This window comes from Sorghum bicolor, chromosome 1 (assembly GCF_000003195.3).
Source record: "Sorghum bicolor cultivar BTx623 chromosome 1, Sorghum_bicolor_NCBIv3, whole genome shotgun sequence".
Lineage (NCBI taxonomy): Eukaryota > Viridiplantae > Streptophyta > Magnoliopsida > Poales > Poaceae > Sorghum > Sorghum bicolor.
In genome coordinates this window covers 21,568,789-21,586,786 of record NC_012870.2, presented here as the reverse complement: position 1 = coordinate 21,586,786, position 17,998 = coordinate 21,568,789, and the positions used below count along the sequence as shown (strand labels likewise).

Here is a 17,998-nt window from a genome sequence, read left to right as displayed (position 1 = left end):
ACCGGAAAGATAGTGTACGGCAAAAAGCTCGAGAGAGTAGGACAGAGAATGGCCTATGCTAGAGGATTAGTTGAAAGCGGCACCTGGCAGCCAAATAGAGAAAAGGATGAGCTGACATACGCCCTGGAGACTGCTGAACACGGTGGGCGAACCAGAGGCTATGGGGAGATATCATGGGAGCATGGCTTCCCTAAAGATAGACCGACTTATAGAAGCCGCCAACGAAAGAAGGAAGAGGAAGCAGAGCGGTTGCATAGGTTGGAGGCAATGGTGATTGAGTCACGCGAAGCGGCTCGTGAAGCGATAGCGCGAGAGAAAGCGCTTGAAGAGAGAATGAACGAGGAGATCAAAAGACAAGTGCAGATTGCAGTAAGTTCTATACAAGGGCAAACTGCATCACAGCCTAGAGTCAACATTAGCCCCCCCGGTCAGTTGAAAAGTAGTTGCGCTTCCACAGAGATGCCAACTATTCAAGACGACGTGGGGCTGCACTTTTCGGTGGATGACATCACTGAGCCTCTGACAACATGTGAGCTGCACATTCCACAGGGGACTGCCACAGTCATGGTTGCTGTCGCTGTTGTAACTCCTGTCGACCCTACAAGGACATCAAGAATCCATGGGGCGATAATTCCACCTGGATATGCTAGTGTCTCGGTGGATAGAGTTGTCAAAGGCTTCAGCAATGTGCAGCTTGAGATAGAAGGAGGTGATGGAGAGAAGACTCTAGGAGAAGCAGAGAAGGCTTTTATTTGTTGGCGCAAGCGCTACATCATTATTCCTGGGGCATCACCTAGTAGTCTACCACCACCTCCTCGTCATGAATCTAATCCTAGGTGCGGATGAAAATTGACTATATATTTGTTCACTAAATTTATTTTGCATTCTCTTAGTTAGCGGTTTACTCATATAACTTTTGTTTTCACAGGTGGTCACCGACATGTCATAGTGCTGCGGGTGATGACGAGGGAGTGCAAGACACGGCTGCATCGCCTCGGTCTCCAACGCCACCACCTAGGGCTCCAACACCGCCACCTCGGGCTCCAACACCGCCACCTCAGGCTCCAACACCGCCACCTAGGGCTCCAACGCCACCTAGGGCTCCAACGCCGCCTCCTCGGGCTCCAACACCGCCACCGGCCGCCCCATCGCCTCCACACGTGGCTCCAGCACGAAAGAAGAGACTGGCCACAAAATCAAATGTGTCGGCCGCCCCGCCGCCAAAAAAGAAAGCCTCCGAAAAGAAACAAGCTATCATTCCTAAGAAGCTGTCCTATGAGATGACTGATGCAGAAATAAATGCTTCAGTAAAATCAGATGTGGATAGTTTCTTCAAGAAACTTAAGACTGAAAGAGAAGCCAAGCGAAACCCTGAGAAGCCGTACCTCTTACTACGGCCAGAAGATCTACGACAAAGGGTTGAGGCTGAACAAAAAAAGAGGCGTGAAGCTCAAAAAGAATCATCATCTTTATCGGACTATGATCGCACTTTAAGAAAATCCATAGAAGAAGAGAAGAAGAAAGAGAAAAGAGCACGCAAGGGTGTAGCACAGCTCGGGGAACAATCAAAGCAATCAGTGCTCCCGCTAGTCATTGGAAATGAATATGGTTCAAACATTGACGTGCTAGACCAGCAGATACCGGCAGATTTATAATTTGAAGAGCTTGAAATTTTTTTTGCGGAAACTGGTCTTAGCTTAGCCCAAATGATAGCGGGGGCACCAATTAAAAGTGCTCCACAAATTGATCATTGGCAGAAGGAATATACATATGGCAAGAGTTTATACAACCCTGCGGCCCTCAGCAAGCTTGGAACGCAAATGTACATGCTAAACAAATGGTACATGGAAGCGTGTGTCAGAAAAGCAGATGACTATATTTGTGTCCGAATTAGAAACTATCATTACTTCCGTGGTGATGATATTATTTATGTTAAATTTAATGAGCTACACCAACTATGCCACATGGACGCTCTTGACAAATCTCTAATGAGTTGCTTCTGTCCGTAAGTGATTCTTCCTTTCAATAATGTCTCTGTAACTTATCATGTATATATATAACTAATTACAGAAACCCGCTATACATATGCAGAAACATGATGAGGGACCTCAGAGTTAGAAATGACAAGGAGATTGGATTTGTGGATCCAAATATTGTATTCAAAGACCACAAGACCCCATATGTTTTATGGAGAACTCAAACAGAGAGAAATCTACGGAGGTTCTTGATCAACCAAAAAGATAAAAGATATATACTCTTTCTCTACAACTTTAAGTAAGTGTCGTTATCGTGTGTACATTCTATTTAACTAATTAATCAGATCAATATGAAGATATATACTAATTTTGCCTACATATGCACACAAATGCAGCTTTCATTGGATACTAATTGTCATTGATCTCTCGCAATGTCAATTGGTAATCTATGACTCATTGAGAAAACCACAGGATGATTACCAAGAAATGATAGATATTATCCAAGGATAACTCCGATCTCTATATATTAAATTCTGCTCTTTTAACTTGGTAATAAATAATTAATAATGATCGTTTTATTGCTAGGGTTTGGGCTGGGTTCGTGCAGAAACACCATCCAGAGTTGAATGCAGCACTTTCAAAGCCCATCTTACTTCAGTGGGTTCTACCGCAGACACCGGGCAACAATTTGTGTGGCTACTATGTGTGCGAGTTTATGACAGTGTATGCCAAAAGAACTAATCTTGAGCACCTAAAAGTATGTAACATGTATATATAATAAGTATATTTCATTTATTTGTTGCTATTTAATAAATCCTATTCATACCTTTAACTTTTTTCTTTAATGTCTATTAAAGGAGATGTGGCTGAAGGAACAGGTGTTGGATGCGGTGCGCCTAAAAGGAATTCAGGAGACAATCGCAGGATTTCTTAATGACCAAGTCCTGGATTCCGGCGGCGAGTGCTACTTCAACCCTCAGGAGCAGATGAAACCAAATAACGATGATCATTTGTACGATGTATGAGTGGTGGAGAAAAATTGTGTTGTAAATACTTTGTCCGTGAAGCATATGTGTAAATATTTTATTATGGACCTATAGATATAATTATTTATATATATATATAGTGTTTTATAGTATATTTATATGTAATCCTTTAAATTATATAAATTATATAGGTGCGCGTTCCATAAACTACCAGCAAACAATACGCATTCGAAAATAACAATAACATAATTGTAAACCCTAAATCGAAAACCAAATGAAAAGAAAAATAAAAAATAAAAAATAAAAAAGTCTTTAGTCCCGGTCGGTAGCAACAACCGGGACTAAAAGTGGAGGCCAGGTGGCACACCCTGGCGCACCTTTTAGTCCCGGTTGCTGTTACCAACCGGGACTAAAGGTGGGACATTTAGTCCCGAAACCTTAACCCCGGTTCCGTAGCCGGGACTAAAGACGCTTACGGTCCGAGGCTAAAGCCCTTCCCTATACTAGTGTTAGTTCATGATTGGACAATATTTGTCAAATACAAATAAAAATGCTACTATTTCTATTTTGTAAAATTTTTTTGAAACTAAACAAAACAAGGCCCCAATTAATCTCGTCCAATCCCCGCCGTGGCCGCCCTGGCAACGCACAGCCTCTGATGATACGGTGCACATTGCTAGCTTGTCCTCGTCGCTTCCAGTGTTGGTGCGGCCGGCCGGTCGGCCGGCACTCACTCACTCGTACTACATGACACCAGATAAGGGCGACGTGTGTCGTCATCCAAACGGAAGATAAAAAAAATTCTTAAGGGCTCTTTATCTCGTTTGGACGCGCATATCATCATATATTCTTATAAAGCTATATAAACCTCAATAGATAAATTCTCTGTTTATACAAGGTGTCCACATCATTCCCTATTAACTGATCCACTAAATGTTCTCTTTCTTCATGCAAAATGTCCACATCATTCTCTACTAAGTCCATATCATCCCATATTAATTACAAAAAATGACCATGTTATCTATATCATGTGACATACTTTAAATCTTTAATCTATTAACATACAAGTCATGTACATACACTATTTGTTTCATCACTAATTCCTCTATAATGTAACCAAATATTAGTTTTTCTTCTATTAGGCTAGCAATTTTTTACTAGATTTAATACAATAAAATACATGCAAGTCAAATTCATATATATATATATATATGTATACATACATAATATACTGAATACAATATAATAATGCTATATATATAATGATTTATTTTTAAAAAAATCCCACAGCAACGCGCGGAAAATTCACCTAGTACAAGTTATTTATAAAGAGCCTGCTTGTGTGTTTTACAACTGCTTTCAAATTCTATATACAATTTTTTTTCTTCCTGTATATACTTCTCTAACTTTGTGGGTTATGTCCTCTTTCAGTTTTTAAACTGAGGCTTTGTTTAGTTCCTAAAATATTTTCAAAAGTTTTCAAGATTTTCTATCACATCGAATATTTGGATGTATAAATAGAGCATTAACTATAGATAAAAAAGTAACTAATTGTACAGTTTGTCTGTAATTTACGAGACGCATCTTTTGAGCCTAACTAGTTAGTCTATAATTAGACAACAATTTTAAATATAAACAAAAATGCTACAGTATCCAAACCTAATTTTTTTTACCAACTAAACAAGGCCTCAAATTTTGTTTATCCACAAAAATCACCTATAATAATGTCAGTCGGTTTCAAGAGAACATGCATGCATTCTTTCAAAAAAAAGACAACATGCATGCACACATAGATGTTTTCAACATCTTTTATGCTAGAATCACAACAACGGTAAATCAAAAGTTCGCACATGAAGTTTTTTTTCAATCTTATTGAGTTTTGACAAATTTTTATAGGAAAAGTTGTTTTGCCTCTAGAAAAATAAATGTAATTACAATAGTGCTAGAAAACTTATATTTGGTTTCAGCTAAACTCCTTTTTTTTAAACGAAGTTTCAGCTAAATTCCTCAATTTAACTTGAGTTGATGATGCTAGAGGTGATCGGTAGCCAATATTTTACGTGTGTTTCTCTTAAGTGTTAGTTACAATTGCTCTAGAGCAACTGAGCTGTCACAATAAAAATTATAAAAAGAAAGTCTGGTGTTATTTTAATCCTTGAACAACAAGGTTACCTATTATGTATCGGGATTTGTTGCCATAGAGACGTGTAAAAATAAATTTGTAATATAAAATAAACGTAATCTATGGCACGGAACCTTTTTTTAAAATAATGTTTTTCCTTATTATAGTTTTTCTATTTTAAAAGATTTATTTAATATGGCTCCACTAACAATGACAAAATTCCAGGCTAGTCAAAACTTTATGTTCACTGTAGAATGCGATAGAAAAATTTAACATACAGAAAAGAAGGGGTACATCACAATTTTGAGTTCAAAAGGTATTTGTGAGAATGCCATTACCCCAATAAAATGATAATTCAGATTTTAAGCTAAGGCCTTGTTTACTTCCTCAAACATTTTCCAAAATATTTCAGATTTTCCGTCATATCGAATTTTACGGCACATGCATGAAGCGTTAAATATAGGTAAAAAATATAACTAATTACACAGTTTGTATGTAATTTGCGAGATAAATCTTTTTAACCTAGTTAGCCTATGATTGGACAATATTTATCAAATACAAACGAAAGTGCTACTGTTCACATTTTGCAAAATTTTTTGCAAGTAAACAAGGCCTAATTGTGAAGCATGCATATGCACAGTAGCCGTCATTCGCACCTTTACTCCAAATATCAATGGAAGACAGTAATAAGATTCCATGGTACGTGTGTAGGCTCTATGGAGATGAGCATGTACAAAAAATCAGGTGTTTTGTCATATATTTCATATTACTGTCCTTTCATTAGAAAAAAAATACTAATTATTATGTATCTACAAAGAGATGTGAACTCACACACCCTTCAATCTAGCCACCTCACATGGGATCCAGGCTAGATATGCAAGAAAGCAAGACATGACTTCGTACCTCAATGTAAACCATATACCCCACACTAAAGTTTATTCTTCAACTAGACTGCTATATATGTACTAGTTGTGTTCTCCTATGTCCTTAGCAAACTCTCTCGTTTCTATAACTTTTCATTCCTTTTCTCTTGTTAGTATATCATTGATAGGAGGTACTAGTGCCCATTTCCACTGATTTTATACAAAGTTAAGTGAAGATGATGTCCCTAATGGGTTGGCTCAAGACACCTTTCTCTGAATTATGCAGTGTAACTTCCTTCAACTTCTCTATTACATTTGGCTTCAATTTGATTGCCACTAAAATATTAGAATAATTTGTTTTTCTTACTAAAACTGATAGGATACTAGCTACTTGTTTGTATATTTGTACAGTGTTTATAGTTGACCAAGGTACATATCATGTTTTTTGTTTAAAAAGATTTTAATTCTTTTAGACTAGTAAGTACTATGACGATAAGAATCTTGTTGGATTTTACCATACAGAGTCGCCACCAAAGTTGTTTCTCATCCTAAAAGATTGCATACAATTTTTCTAACTTTATGTGTGTCCCTTCTTCATAATTCTATCATTCTGTACCAATGAATGCTTGATTCACACTATGTGCATTTTGGATTGAATCATCATATATCCAATCCCAAAAGACTTATTAAAGAACTGGATTAGTGCAAGAAGAAAGTGAGAGATATGGTTTTTCTCCTACGGTTTGCTGCATAATCACGTACTACAGATCTTGCATGCACTTTGTTACTTTCTATGACGTTCGGCATCTAGTTCTTCAGAAGCATCTGCCAAAACTGATGGTTGGCTTGATATGTCACCAACCTAGGGGTTGTTGATGCTCATGCTAAAGCAAGAATGTCTTTTCGCTTTCCTATTCCTAGCTACTTAGGTCTTTGTGCACACGTTTTTTTATTGATATGGTTTCTAGGTTACGATACAAAAGATATATAGTAACTAATTAGTAAGAGCAAAGAAATGTTTTGCAAAATCATATGACTACTTTTTAAAACAGCCATACATGCCTCTATCAAAGTAATGTATATGTGAATTTTCATGATAGGAAGGTGGGTCTAAATATCAGTGTTCATGAAAAAACTTTAAATTTGGGACAATCATAGTCCGAAGGTTATGTATAACTAGACTAAGGATATTTTTTTTCAATGATCAAAAGCAATAACAAAAAAAATCTTCCCTTAAAAAGGACTTAAAATGATGTCTCGGTCAAAAGCAAGCTAGGAGTAAGGGGTAACTAATCTTGGAGAAACACGGAGAGGCGGTTAAGTAGTTGCTCATGAGCTAAATTACAACACATAGCATGCACAAAAATAGCTATTTTGCCCATCTATATTTTAGCTAAAACATCACACAAATTAAGATTTTAACAAACCCCTCCCCTAAATAAGCAACTAGTGTTGTTTGCTTGTTGAATCCAAAGTTCTTGCCGGCTCTTATGGGCTATAAATAGCCTATAAACTTTCTGTTGCTTCGTCTTTCAGCATTATAAATAGAAGCTATTGCCATTTGCATGATCTACGACTTTTCTGTATCCTGTCTCGTCTTCAATCCCCTCCAACTTGATCGTACCCTCCTTCAACAACAGCGGCAGGGAGAAGTTGAATTCTCCTTGTTACCTGTACCGGAGTTCGTGATCCGCCATGCTCGACGACCATCCCTTCACTGTAAATCTCCTGCACTAACTTTAGGCTAATGTGTTCCCTGGAATTGTTTGAGAGTTCCAAGCCTTTTTGGAGGACCTTTGTTCAACGGTTTCTTGATTGTTGCATGCCGTTTTCCCCACTTGTTGCCCATCCTTTTTTTCTTGATCAGGATTCCTCTATTGGATTGCATGCATGCTTTGATCTTGCTAGAGTACCAATGTGTATGTGCTGCAATAATTGTTTGGTGCCTATCCTAGAAAAGCAAAAAAAGACACAAGCAGATCAAGAAGACATCTTTCAGCTTTTGGACCCCTGCGGTACCAATAGAATATATTCCTCGACTTGATTGTTTTCCCTTGTTGGTCTTGATGAACTTTATATCCATTTCGCTGGGAATTTGGATTATTGGGGCTGTTTTCCCCTCAAAATTCTCTAATCCTCATAGTGACATTCGCCAGCATACATACCGTGTACTGTTTCGCCATGCTTAGAGAGATGGCAAAATAGAACATTACTGTTGCAAATACAACTGTACGCCATTTGATTCCCTAAAAAGAGAGACTATATATAAAAGAATCACTGAAATATTTTCACACAATGGTTATCAGGTAGCAGTTTTCATTTTAAGATCGGCGCAAATCTTGTGTTGAGTTCTAAAAAAAGGGTTCTCAGTTAGGCAGTTTTTAGAACTATATGATGTTTAAAATTTTCACCCTGCAGGTTTGCAATACGCAGTTATTCTTATTGATCAGACGTAAGCTTCTTTCTGAAACGGATGTTGCTGACAAGTTGGTTTGCTTCTGAATTTTAGCAGGATGGCATCTCGAGCCCCATCGCGGCGCACATCCTAGACTTCTGCGACGATGGCAGCGGCGGCGACCTCTTCGCGGCCGTGAACACGGCCTCGGACATGTTCACGGCGTCATCAGAGGACGCCTCGTCGTCGTCCGTAACGACGCCTCCCGTGCCCTGCGGCCAAGGCGACAACGTGTCGCTGGGCGGCGCCGCGGCCACGGCCGCTGCCTCGGCCTTCTCCCCGTTGCCGTCCCTGGACTCCACCCTCTCGGCTCTCCTCGAAGAAGAAGACCCACCGGTTCCTGACACCGAACTCCTCCTCCCCATCGACTACCAGCAGTTCGCGGCGGCGGCGGCCGGAGACGAGCCTCAGCCCGAGCAGCAGTTCGCGCAGGTACCGGTGGTGCTTCCAGTGGCCGGCGCGGCGGAACACCCGGGTCTGCAGACGCAGATGAGCAGCACGGCGTCGGAGCTGCTGCACGTAGCGTCCTCAGGGTACACCGACGAGTGCTTCGCGGCGGCAATGGCTGCCGGAGGAGGGTACGTGGGCCTGGACGAGGCCCTGTGCCAGCAGCAGCATCAGCCGCAGCCGCAGCCGCAGCCCGGCGCGTTGCTCCCCGCCGGCATGATGGAAACCGCGGCGCCGGGCTGCTACTTCGGCAACGGCAAGGACACGGCGGCGCCGGCGCAAGCAGCAGGCGGCTTCTTCGGGGCCGGTTGCAGCGGCATGATGATGTCCATGATGGGGATGGAGGAGATCGGCGAGTACCAGCGGATGATGGAGAGCGCCAGCGCCGCGCTGGCCGCCACGCACAGCCCCGACGCCGACTCCGCCGCCGCCGCGGCAGCGCAGCAGATGGCGTTCGGCGGAAACGCCGCCGGCGAAATGCAGGTACAGTTGAGCGCCAGCGCGGATCACACGGCATGGCATGCATAGCGTAGCGCATCCGTGACGACCATGACGCATGCATGCATGACACGTTTATTTGTTGGTGGTGCGCGCCAGATGGGCGGCGGCGGCGGCAGCATGAGCCCGGGGCGGCTGCCGGCGGCGGCGGAGGCGTCGAGCCTGGAGGACGCCAACTTCAAGAGCGCCCGCATCACCGTGGAGGAGAGACGGGAGAAGATCCACAGGTACATCAAGAAGCGGAACGAGCGCAACTTCAGCAAGAAGATCAAGGTGACGCCATCATGCATGCATGCACCGCTTTTGAGCGTTTCAAAATTCGACTGCGGCCATGGATGCTGCTGACGCCATTGCACCCCACAACAAATTGCAGTACGCTTGCAGAAAGACCCTGGCGGACAGCAGGCCCCGCGTCCGCGGCAGATTCGCTAAGAACGACGACTACGGCGAGCCGTCGAGGGTGATGCAGAACCACGAGGAATACGACCACATGGTAAGTGCTCCAACGTGAAACACAAAGTTTTCGAGCAAATTTTACAAAAAAAAACTGCGTGTATGAAGTGAAAGCTACTTGTAAATAAAAGTAAAAAAAATATATGTTTTTAAATGTGTCAATTGATAATTTCACAGAACATTGCGTTTGTTTAATATATATATATATATATATATATAAATTCAGGCCGGCATGAAGGCAGAAGACATACTGGATCCGGACGCCCTGCAGGCGCACATCAACGGGATGAACTCCTACATGTACAACCACACTGTTGAATCCTGGATGTAACGCAAAAGCACCCAGACGACGATGGCTAAACTTTCCGGTTTCGGTTTTCCAATTTTGTGCAGATTTCAAAGGAGTCTTACTTTTGGTTATTTGGTCCCACGGAATAACTGGTCCTGTATAGGTTATAAAAAATGCCCAGCTTGAGTGTAAGTAGTCTTGTTATTGTATGCGAGAATCTGATTTCACCAACTTACGATAGAACCTCGGGTATAGTTGAGAGTTTTGAATGAAGAAAATAACGATTGAATATAGAGATTTGTACTTGCCCTTTTATCTTGTTATAATAGAAACAAAACCTTCTTGGGATCATACATGATGCATTTTCATTTTCAGCTCCATCGTTCTCGCTCTCGCATTTCCCATATTCAAAACAAGAGCATCTCCCAATAATATCTAAATTTTGAGTCGAAAAAATTTGGTTTGAAATAAACATTTCTAAAAAAAACTATTGGGTATACGGGAAATACACTTTTATATTGTTCCTAAAAATCATACACGCAATTGTCTTCCTTACATACCGAGCCTCTGACCATGGATGAAATAATTCCTTGTCATGGTCGATCATCTCGGTACCCTAGCTCACACACAAAAAAAACTCAAAACAAAATCCTCTTAGTGTCTCTAGATCTAAAAATAGTGGTCAGAATTCTAATTACAGCCAACCTCCTAGACGGTGACAGAGCCATGAGCCTCCAAAACGACTGAGGGTTGGTTTGGAAACTCAAATCCTCTAGGGATTCCTGACTTCTTTGGGTTTAGCTCCCCTTGCTCCCAAAATTAGGTCTGAGGAAAAATCAACGCTAGGGCTCCAATGAGCGCTGAGGAAAGAAAACAGCGCTAGGGGCGCCAACATGTGCGCTTACATTTTGTGTTTTTCCACGGTGGCAAAGTAACCGAGAAAACAGCCTCCAAGCACCTTCCTCATCCTCCTCGGCCTAGCTAGTGGCCCCAACACACCAGCGTAGACGCCTGACACTGAGTAAAAAAGGATTAGTATTTGGAAGTATATTTACCAAACTGTTGAGGTGCTCTAGCTGATTTAACAAGTTCATAGGAAATTATGGGGTAGAGCGCAGGCTGAATACTGAAATGGCCATACAAAAGCACGATAATAGCACCAGCTCATCACTTAACTGACCACATAAGTGCACAGTTCTGGCCCTTAATTGTGCGCCTTTTCCCTTTGAAGCACATTACTCCTCAAGTACATTTCCACATATGTTCAATCAAGTACATTATCACAGATGTTGAGGTACGGAGTACAAAACAGGTTAAAATGGACCTAATAAGGAGCACAACGAAACTCTCTCAAACATCCCCCAACCATGATATCAGACAATGGCGTTTGCTGCACTAGCAATCCTAGGCCAAAGGTCAGCACACTCCTTGCCAATAGGTCCAGTGATAGCAGATCCTGCAAAAGGAGCATCCATGTGTTCAGCAATGCTGCTCTGCAGCCTGCACCTCAAGGAGAACAGGACTATGAGACTGCATTGAGAAGTATGCCACGCTCTTACCTTTCATCTCGCCCTTGGGGTTCACGATGACTCCAGCATTATCTGTAAATGCAGTACCGCCATATGAGATAGTAGCTAAGCAAAGTGATTACACTAACAGCACCAATAGAATCCATAATCAAATAACACACTTCCAGCAACTATGCAAAGAGATATGAGTGTGTTCGATTTCATATATCACATTAAGATAATCCAGGAATACATACGCACAATAAAAAAGGATATATAACAAACTAGACATATAAATAGCACATATAATTCACATTTACACATAAATCCTTCTGCATGGTCAGATAGACTGAAGGTTATGCAAAGCTAATTAAAACATACTACATAGAGAAGTAACAGTGTCAACCCACAAATAACATTTTGCAATAAACTAGTAATTAGTCAGACATGATAAAGCATAAGAAAACTGTCTCATGGATAGACCCAAAGTTTCATGGCAGCAACGTCACTATCTAGGGCAATGGAATATTAGACTACTTTGGATTGGAGAAAAAATATTATTGAGTGTCCTATAGTACATAATATTATAAAAGTAAGCAGAAAAATATGAACAGAACAAGCAATGGAAGGCCCAACTCGCCAAAAGAAAAACAAAGAATTAGGTGCCTACTATGAGTTAACAGAAGAAAATGAATAGAGGAGCAACAAGTACAAACATATTATTGAGGCTACACAGCAGATTGAATAGCAACATGTGAGAACTTTGTTCTTGAAGTCACAAAAGATGGCTATCACATTATATTAAGGCCATCATGAAACATCTATAAAACTATGGAAAAGGATATAACAAAGATGAAGCCTTGTAGACATCCATATAGAGACATTGACAACATCTTTGAGACATACATGATCAGGTAGATTGAATATGAAAAAGGAAGATAATTAAAATGTCCAAATGCAGAAACAATGCAATGTCACGCTGATGGCTTAGGTTAGAAACTAATATTGTGATCATACACTGTAGGCATCATCTACAATGAAATATAAGAAATATACATCTCATGGCCAGTCCCAAAGTTTCATGGCAGCAATGCTGCTATGGAATATGAGACTGCTTCCATATGGAGAAATTCTTCCAAAGGAGAAAGCCCTCAACAAGAAGGAAGCTTCTTTTTGCTTAGGGACATGCAAACATCAGAAGTTTACCCCATATAAAGCTGAAGAACCTTGTGGTCCTTACATCACTGGGTACCTCTTAGAATATTATATATGGAAACCAACAAACAAATGAAGAAAACAAACAATTAAATGCTTGCTTCTCGCCAACAGAAAAATGATACATACATTACAACAAACCAAAAAAGAAAAAGAACACAATTGGATGGAAGAAACTATTTTGTAGACAAACCAAGTCATAACAATAGTTTTAAGTGACTAGAGGAAATTGTTATCCAATGAAGGAAGCATCATCTAATGGAACATATAAGAAATATATGTCTCATGGCCAGTCCCAAAGTTTCATGGCAGCAACGCCGCTACCTAGGGCAATGGAATATGAGACCGCTTCTAGATGGAGAAATCCTTGTGAAGAAATCCTCAACACCAAAGAAGCTTCTTTTATGACGTTTTGCTTAGGAATATGCAAACATGGCAAGTTTGCTCCATATAAAGCTAAAGAACCTAACAGTCCTTCCGTCAGTGATTGTGTTTCAATACATATACTATAAAACTAAAAATTTAAAAAACAAGCAATGAAGTCCCTGCAACTAAAAGACATGAAAAAAAGAGATCAAGAATTAGATGCCTAATAGAAAATAAAAGAAGAAAAATGAATGGAATAAGACATATAGGTAAGGCTACATGTGTGGCAAACTGAAATAAGGAAACATATTTGGTTATAGGAAACTGTTTTGTATATATGATGTTTGGGGGGAAAAGATGAACTGAATTATTCAGATTGGCAAGATAATTGTGAACAGCTAGTAAAAGGAAAAAAACATACTTTAAGAGTTAAAATCCCTATCAAGCTAGCTTGCCAAAGAATCATGGGCGAATCCACCAACCAAACTGAATTTCACTACTGTTACTGATGGAAAACTGGGATAGAAGATAAGGTTTGCATTGCAGCAACACATTCTATATAGGATTAAGGGTGAGATTTAAGTACATTGTCAGTGTCAGCCAACGCAAGACGCTACAAGCAACATCAACACAAACAACAGCGAGGTGACACGCCAGCGAAGCATAAAGCTAAGACATCACAACGGATCGGGTTGGGCACGTCGAGCTCGAGCGTTGCAGGACTAGGAAAAGCGGCGAGAGTTACCTTCGAAGTACATGTAGACTCCGTCCTTGCGGCGCCACGGCTTGCGCTGGCGGACGATGACGGCGGGCATGACCTTCTTCCTGAGGTCGGGCTTACCCTTCTTCACGGTGGCCATGACCATGTCGCCGACGCAGGCGGACGGCAGGCGGTTGAGCCTGCCCTTGATGCCCTTGACGGAGATGATGTAGAGGTTCTTGGCGCCCGTGTTGTCCGCGCAGTTCACGGTCGCCGCCACGGGCAGACCCAGCGACATGCGGAACTTGTTCCCCGCCGTCCCTCCCCTCCCTGCGGCAGTTCATCCATTTCGATGTAAAAGCCGGCCGAGTTAGCCAGTAAGCGAGAGGAGCAACAGACGAACGAGTCCGATCGTCGGGAGAGAATGGAGGACCGGGGCGTACGTACCGCGCTTCGACATGGCGACGGCTCCGGCGGCGGCGGCGCGAGGAGAAGAGGTCGGCTAGGGTTTGCGCTGGTCGATGCCTTATAGGAAGAGAAGAGAGAAGTGTGTTAGTTGGGCCTGGACTTTGGAAAGAGGGCCGTGAAAGAGAAACTGTGAGGCCCATCATGCTAATAATTTCCAGACAACCATCAACCATGTGACGGAGAGCAAAACATGGGTGTTTTGCTCAAAAAAAAGATCATGGATCTCGATGGAGGTGCGGAAGAGAAGGGTGCTCGGGGCAAATTCTGAACATGTGATGACACGTCTCGAATCAAAAGTGCGTGAAACTTGCATTTTTGGAGCATTTTGTCTCACATATTTGCTTGAATGGCTTGGCATTAAAACAAGAAGAACTAGGTCAATTTCCCGCGCGTTGCTATACGATTTTCTTAAAAATAAATTATTATATATATATATAGAATTATATATGGTGTTCAGTATATTATATATGGCCTTGTTTAGTTCCTTTCCAAAAAAATTTTGCAACACAGTAGCACTTTCATTTGTTTGTGGTAATTATTGTTCAATCATAGACTAACTAGGCTCAAAAGATTCATCTCGTAAATTTCGACCAAACTGTGCAATTAGTTTTTATTTTCGTTTATATTTAATACTCCATGCATGCGTCTAAAGATTCGATGTGATGGGGAATCTTGAAAAAATTTTGGATTTTGGGTGGAAGTAAACAAGACCTATGTATACATGTATATAAATTTGATTTGCACGTATTTTATTGTATAGATCTAGTAAAAAACTGCTAAGTTAATAGAAGAAAAATTAATATTTGGTTACATTATAGAGGTATGTACATGACTTGTATGTTAGTATATTAAAGATTTAAAGTATTTCATATGATATAGATGACATGGTTATTTTTAGTAATTAATATGAGATGACAGAACTTAGTGGGGAATAATGTAGACACTTTGTATGAAGAGAGAATTCATCTAGTGGGGTTTAGCTTTATAAGAATATATATATATATATATATATATGTTGAGGGATATATGACTTGTCAGAATAAATGTCTCACTGGGTACTATTTTGCACTCATATGCAGTACACGGTAACTTGTGCCTTTATAAACATGAGTTGTGTGTTTTATTCTACATGTCTGAAGCATGCATAGGAGCATTTCTCTTAATTTCCATAGCGGCACCAAACGGTATTTTATTAATCTTCTTATAGTGTGCAATGGACAATGGTGGGAAATTGTAGTATATCATATTTTGGGTTAAGTTTTCTGTAGTGACAGTGGTGGGTGATTATGTTTTTTCCCATCTTATTTAACGTGATGGTTTCTAAGTCTCATCTTCCCCTTTGCTTCAAATCGTAGTTCTCTTTACCTTTTGCATGACTCAATTTCTCTAGTTTTGACTAAGTCCTCAAAGACATACTTTCATAAAAAAAGAGTGACATTTTTTACTTTCAGACATCGTGTTTAATTATTCGTCTTATTCAAAAAAATTATAAATTATAAAAAAAATAATTATTAAAGTATACTTAATGATAAAATAACTTGTAACAAAATAGATAATATTTATATAGAAAATTTGATAAGACGAATGGTCAAATAAGATGTCTAAAAATAAAAAACGATACTCTTTTTGGGACGGAGGGAGTATATATTAATATCTATAAAATTCAAATAAATGCAATTTTGATACACATTTCATGACAAATGTAGTGAAACATATTTGATATTATTATAGATGTTGGTGTAACTTACTATAGTTAAAGTTAGAGAAGTTTAATATCAAGAAAAGCTAAAATGAATTATAGTTTGATGGATGGAGTATCTTTTTTAAGCACCAAGTTCAAATGATATGGTTTCAATAAGCACTTCCACTTCCACTGTACTTGCTCTAAAATACATGATCGATGTGGAGGCTCCCAAAAGAATTCTCTAATTCAAAGTACGCACTGTAGTAAAGATAGGGGCGGTTTGAAGCTGCACATGGACATAAGTCGAAAATTTTTTGGGTGTCACATCCATTAGCGGAGCTAGACGCTTTCATGAGCCCGGACAATTTTTATTAAGCAAAATATTTAGCTACAAAATTATAGAGTTCTACTTTGATATAAAGAAATTTTCCTTTTAAACGTCCGCGACGAGCCCGGCCAGCCGCTCGGGGTGGCCGGGCGGTGGCTCCGCCAGTGGTCACATCAAATGTCACAATGAGGTATCGCATGTGGTGTTTTGATACTAAGGCCTTGTTTAGTTCCAAAAAATTATAGGAAATCGACACTGTAGCACTTTCGTTTGTATTTGACAAATTGTCTAATCATGGACTAACTAGGCTTAAAAGATTCGTCTCGTCAATTCCGACCAAACTGTGTAATTAGTTTTTATTTTCGTCTATATTTAATACTTCATGCATGCGTCTAAAGATTCGATGTGACGGGGAATCTGAAAAAATTTTGGAAATTTTTTTGGAACTAAACAAGGCCTAATAGAAAATCAAATTACATATCCGTCAGGAAACCGCGATATAAGGCCTTGTTTAGTTCCAAAATTTTTTGCAAAATAGAAATAGCAGCACTTTCGTTTGTATATGACAAATATTGGCCAATCATAGACTAATTAGGCTCAAAAGATTCGTCTCATAAATTACAGGTAAACTGTGTAATTAGTTATTTCTTTTATCTATATTTAGTGCTCCATGCATGTGTTGAAAGATTCAATGTGATGAAAAATCTAAAAAATTTTACAAAATATTTTGGAAACTAAACAAGGCCCTAATTTATCAAGTCTAATTAATCTGTCATTAGCACATGTATTATTATAGCAATTAGTATCTAATTATGAATTAATTATGATTTAATGATTTGTCTCGCAAAATCTAATTAACCTATGTAATTAGTTTTTTTATTTTATCTACATTTAATATTTGTGTTTAAATATTCAATGGATAGAACAAAAAGTTTTTAAGATAAGAACCAAACAAGGCCATAATAACAACAGAAATGGTGTCTCGGCTGGGTTGTTTATAGATCAGCGTATGTTCTCGGTTCAAGCTGAAGAATACTCCTAGCTTGCACCAGTGGAATGTTTCCGACGAGCAGAGGCGTGCAGGATTTACGCTAGCCACCTGCTCCACTCTGTTTCTAGACCGTGCTGGGTTGGCCGGTTCTTTTTGGACAAGAACATATATACCAAGAATAACTCGATCGGATCATCATCGGTCTCCGCACGCGCACCCTTTGCCGAACCGCCACTAGTCCTGTATTACACGACCACCAGCGGCCGTCCTGAGACGTGTCGATCGCCGATGGGTCCGATGACTCATCACTCACGGAGGCACCATCGTGTATTCGTGTTCGTGTCGACCAGAGTCAGCTGGCAGCCGACGGACGCGAGAGAGAGGATGCCGGTCGGTCGACGGAACGGTCCTTCCACCGTGCTTTTGCTCTGCGACCGTACACCTTGGCTCAGCGTGATCGATCCTGCACTCCACTGCACTCTGTGGTGTTTTTGCTCTCCCCAGTCGTCACACAAAGCTGAAACGCGAGAGCATGCTCGGGAATGCGTCTCCAAACCGCCACTGCCACTCCATATCAATGCAGGTATGCAACCGGCTTCAGCGAGCTACGGACGAAGAGTCGTTCACTGATTTAAAAAATCATAGCAGT

General features: G+C 40.4%; 2 protein-coding genes across 7 annotated transcripts; one reads left to right on the top strand and one right to left on the bottom strand.

Annotated features, from left to right (window-relative positions):
- On the top strand, nt 6,090–10,440 carry LOC8070503. 6 transcript variants are annotated; one of them, XM_021450096.1, is made up of 5 exons: nt 6,090–6,234; nt 8,460–9,332; nt 9,447–9,620; nt 9,721–9,840; nt 10,027–10,440. In XM_021450096.1, the coding sequence occupies exons 1-5, from the start codon at nt 6,184–6,186 to the stop codon at nt 10,129–10,131; spliced, it is 1,323 nt and encodes a 440-aa protein (XP_021305771.1). In that variant the 5' UTR covers nt 6,090–6,183; the 3' UTR covers nt 10,132–10,440. The 6 variants fall into 6 exon arrangements, with proteins under 6 accessions (XP_021305771.1, XP_021305766.1, XP_021305781.1 ...); XM_021450091.1 differs by having other exon boundaries at nt 8,457–9,332; XM_021450106.1 differs by lacking the exon at nt 6,090–6,234 and adding an exon at nt 7,511–7,666.
- On the bottom strand, nt 11,235–14,453 carry LOC8059259 (60S ribosomal protein L23). Its single transcript, XM_002464460.2, has 4 exons — nt 14,326–14,453; nt 13,924–14,208; nt 11,649–11,690; nt 11,235–11,545 (listed from the first exon to the last, which is right to left on the bottom strand). Exons 1-4 carry the CDS (start codon nt 14,336–14,338, stop codon nt 11,463–11,465), a joined length of 423 nt encoding a protein of 140 aa, XP_002464505.1. The 5' UTR covers nt 14,339–14,453; the 3' UTR covers nt 11,235–11,462.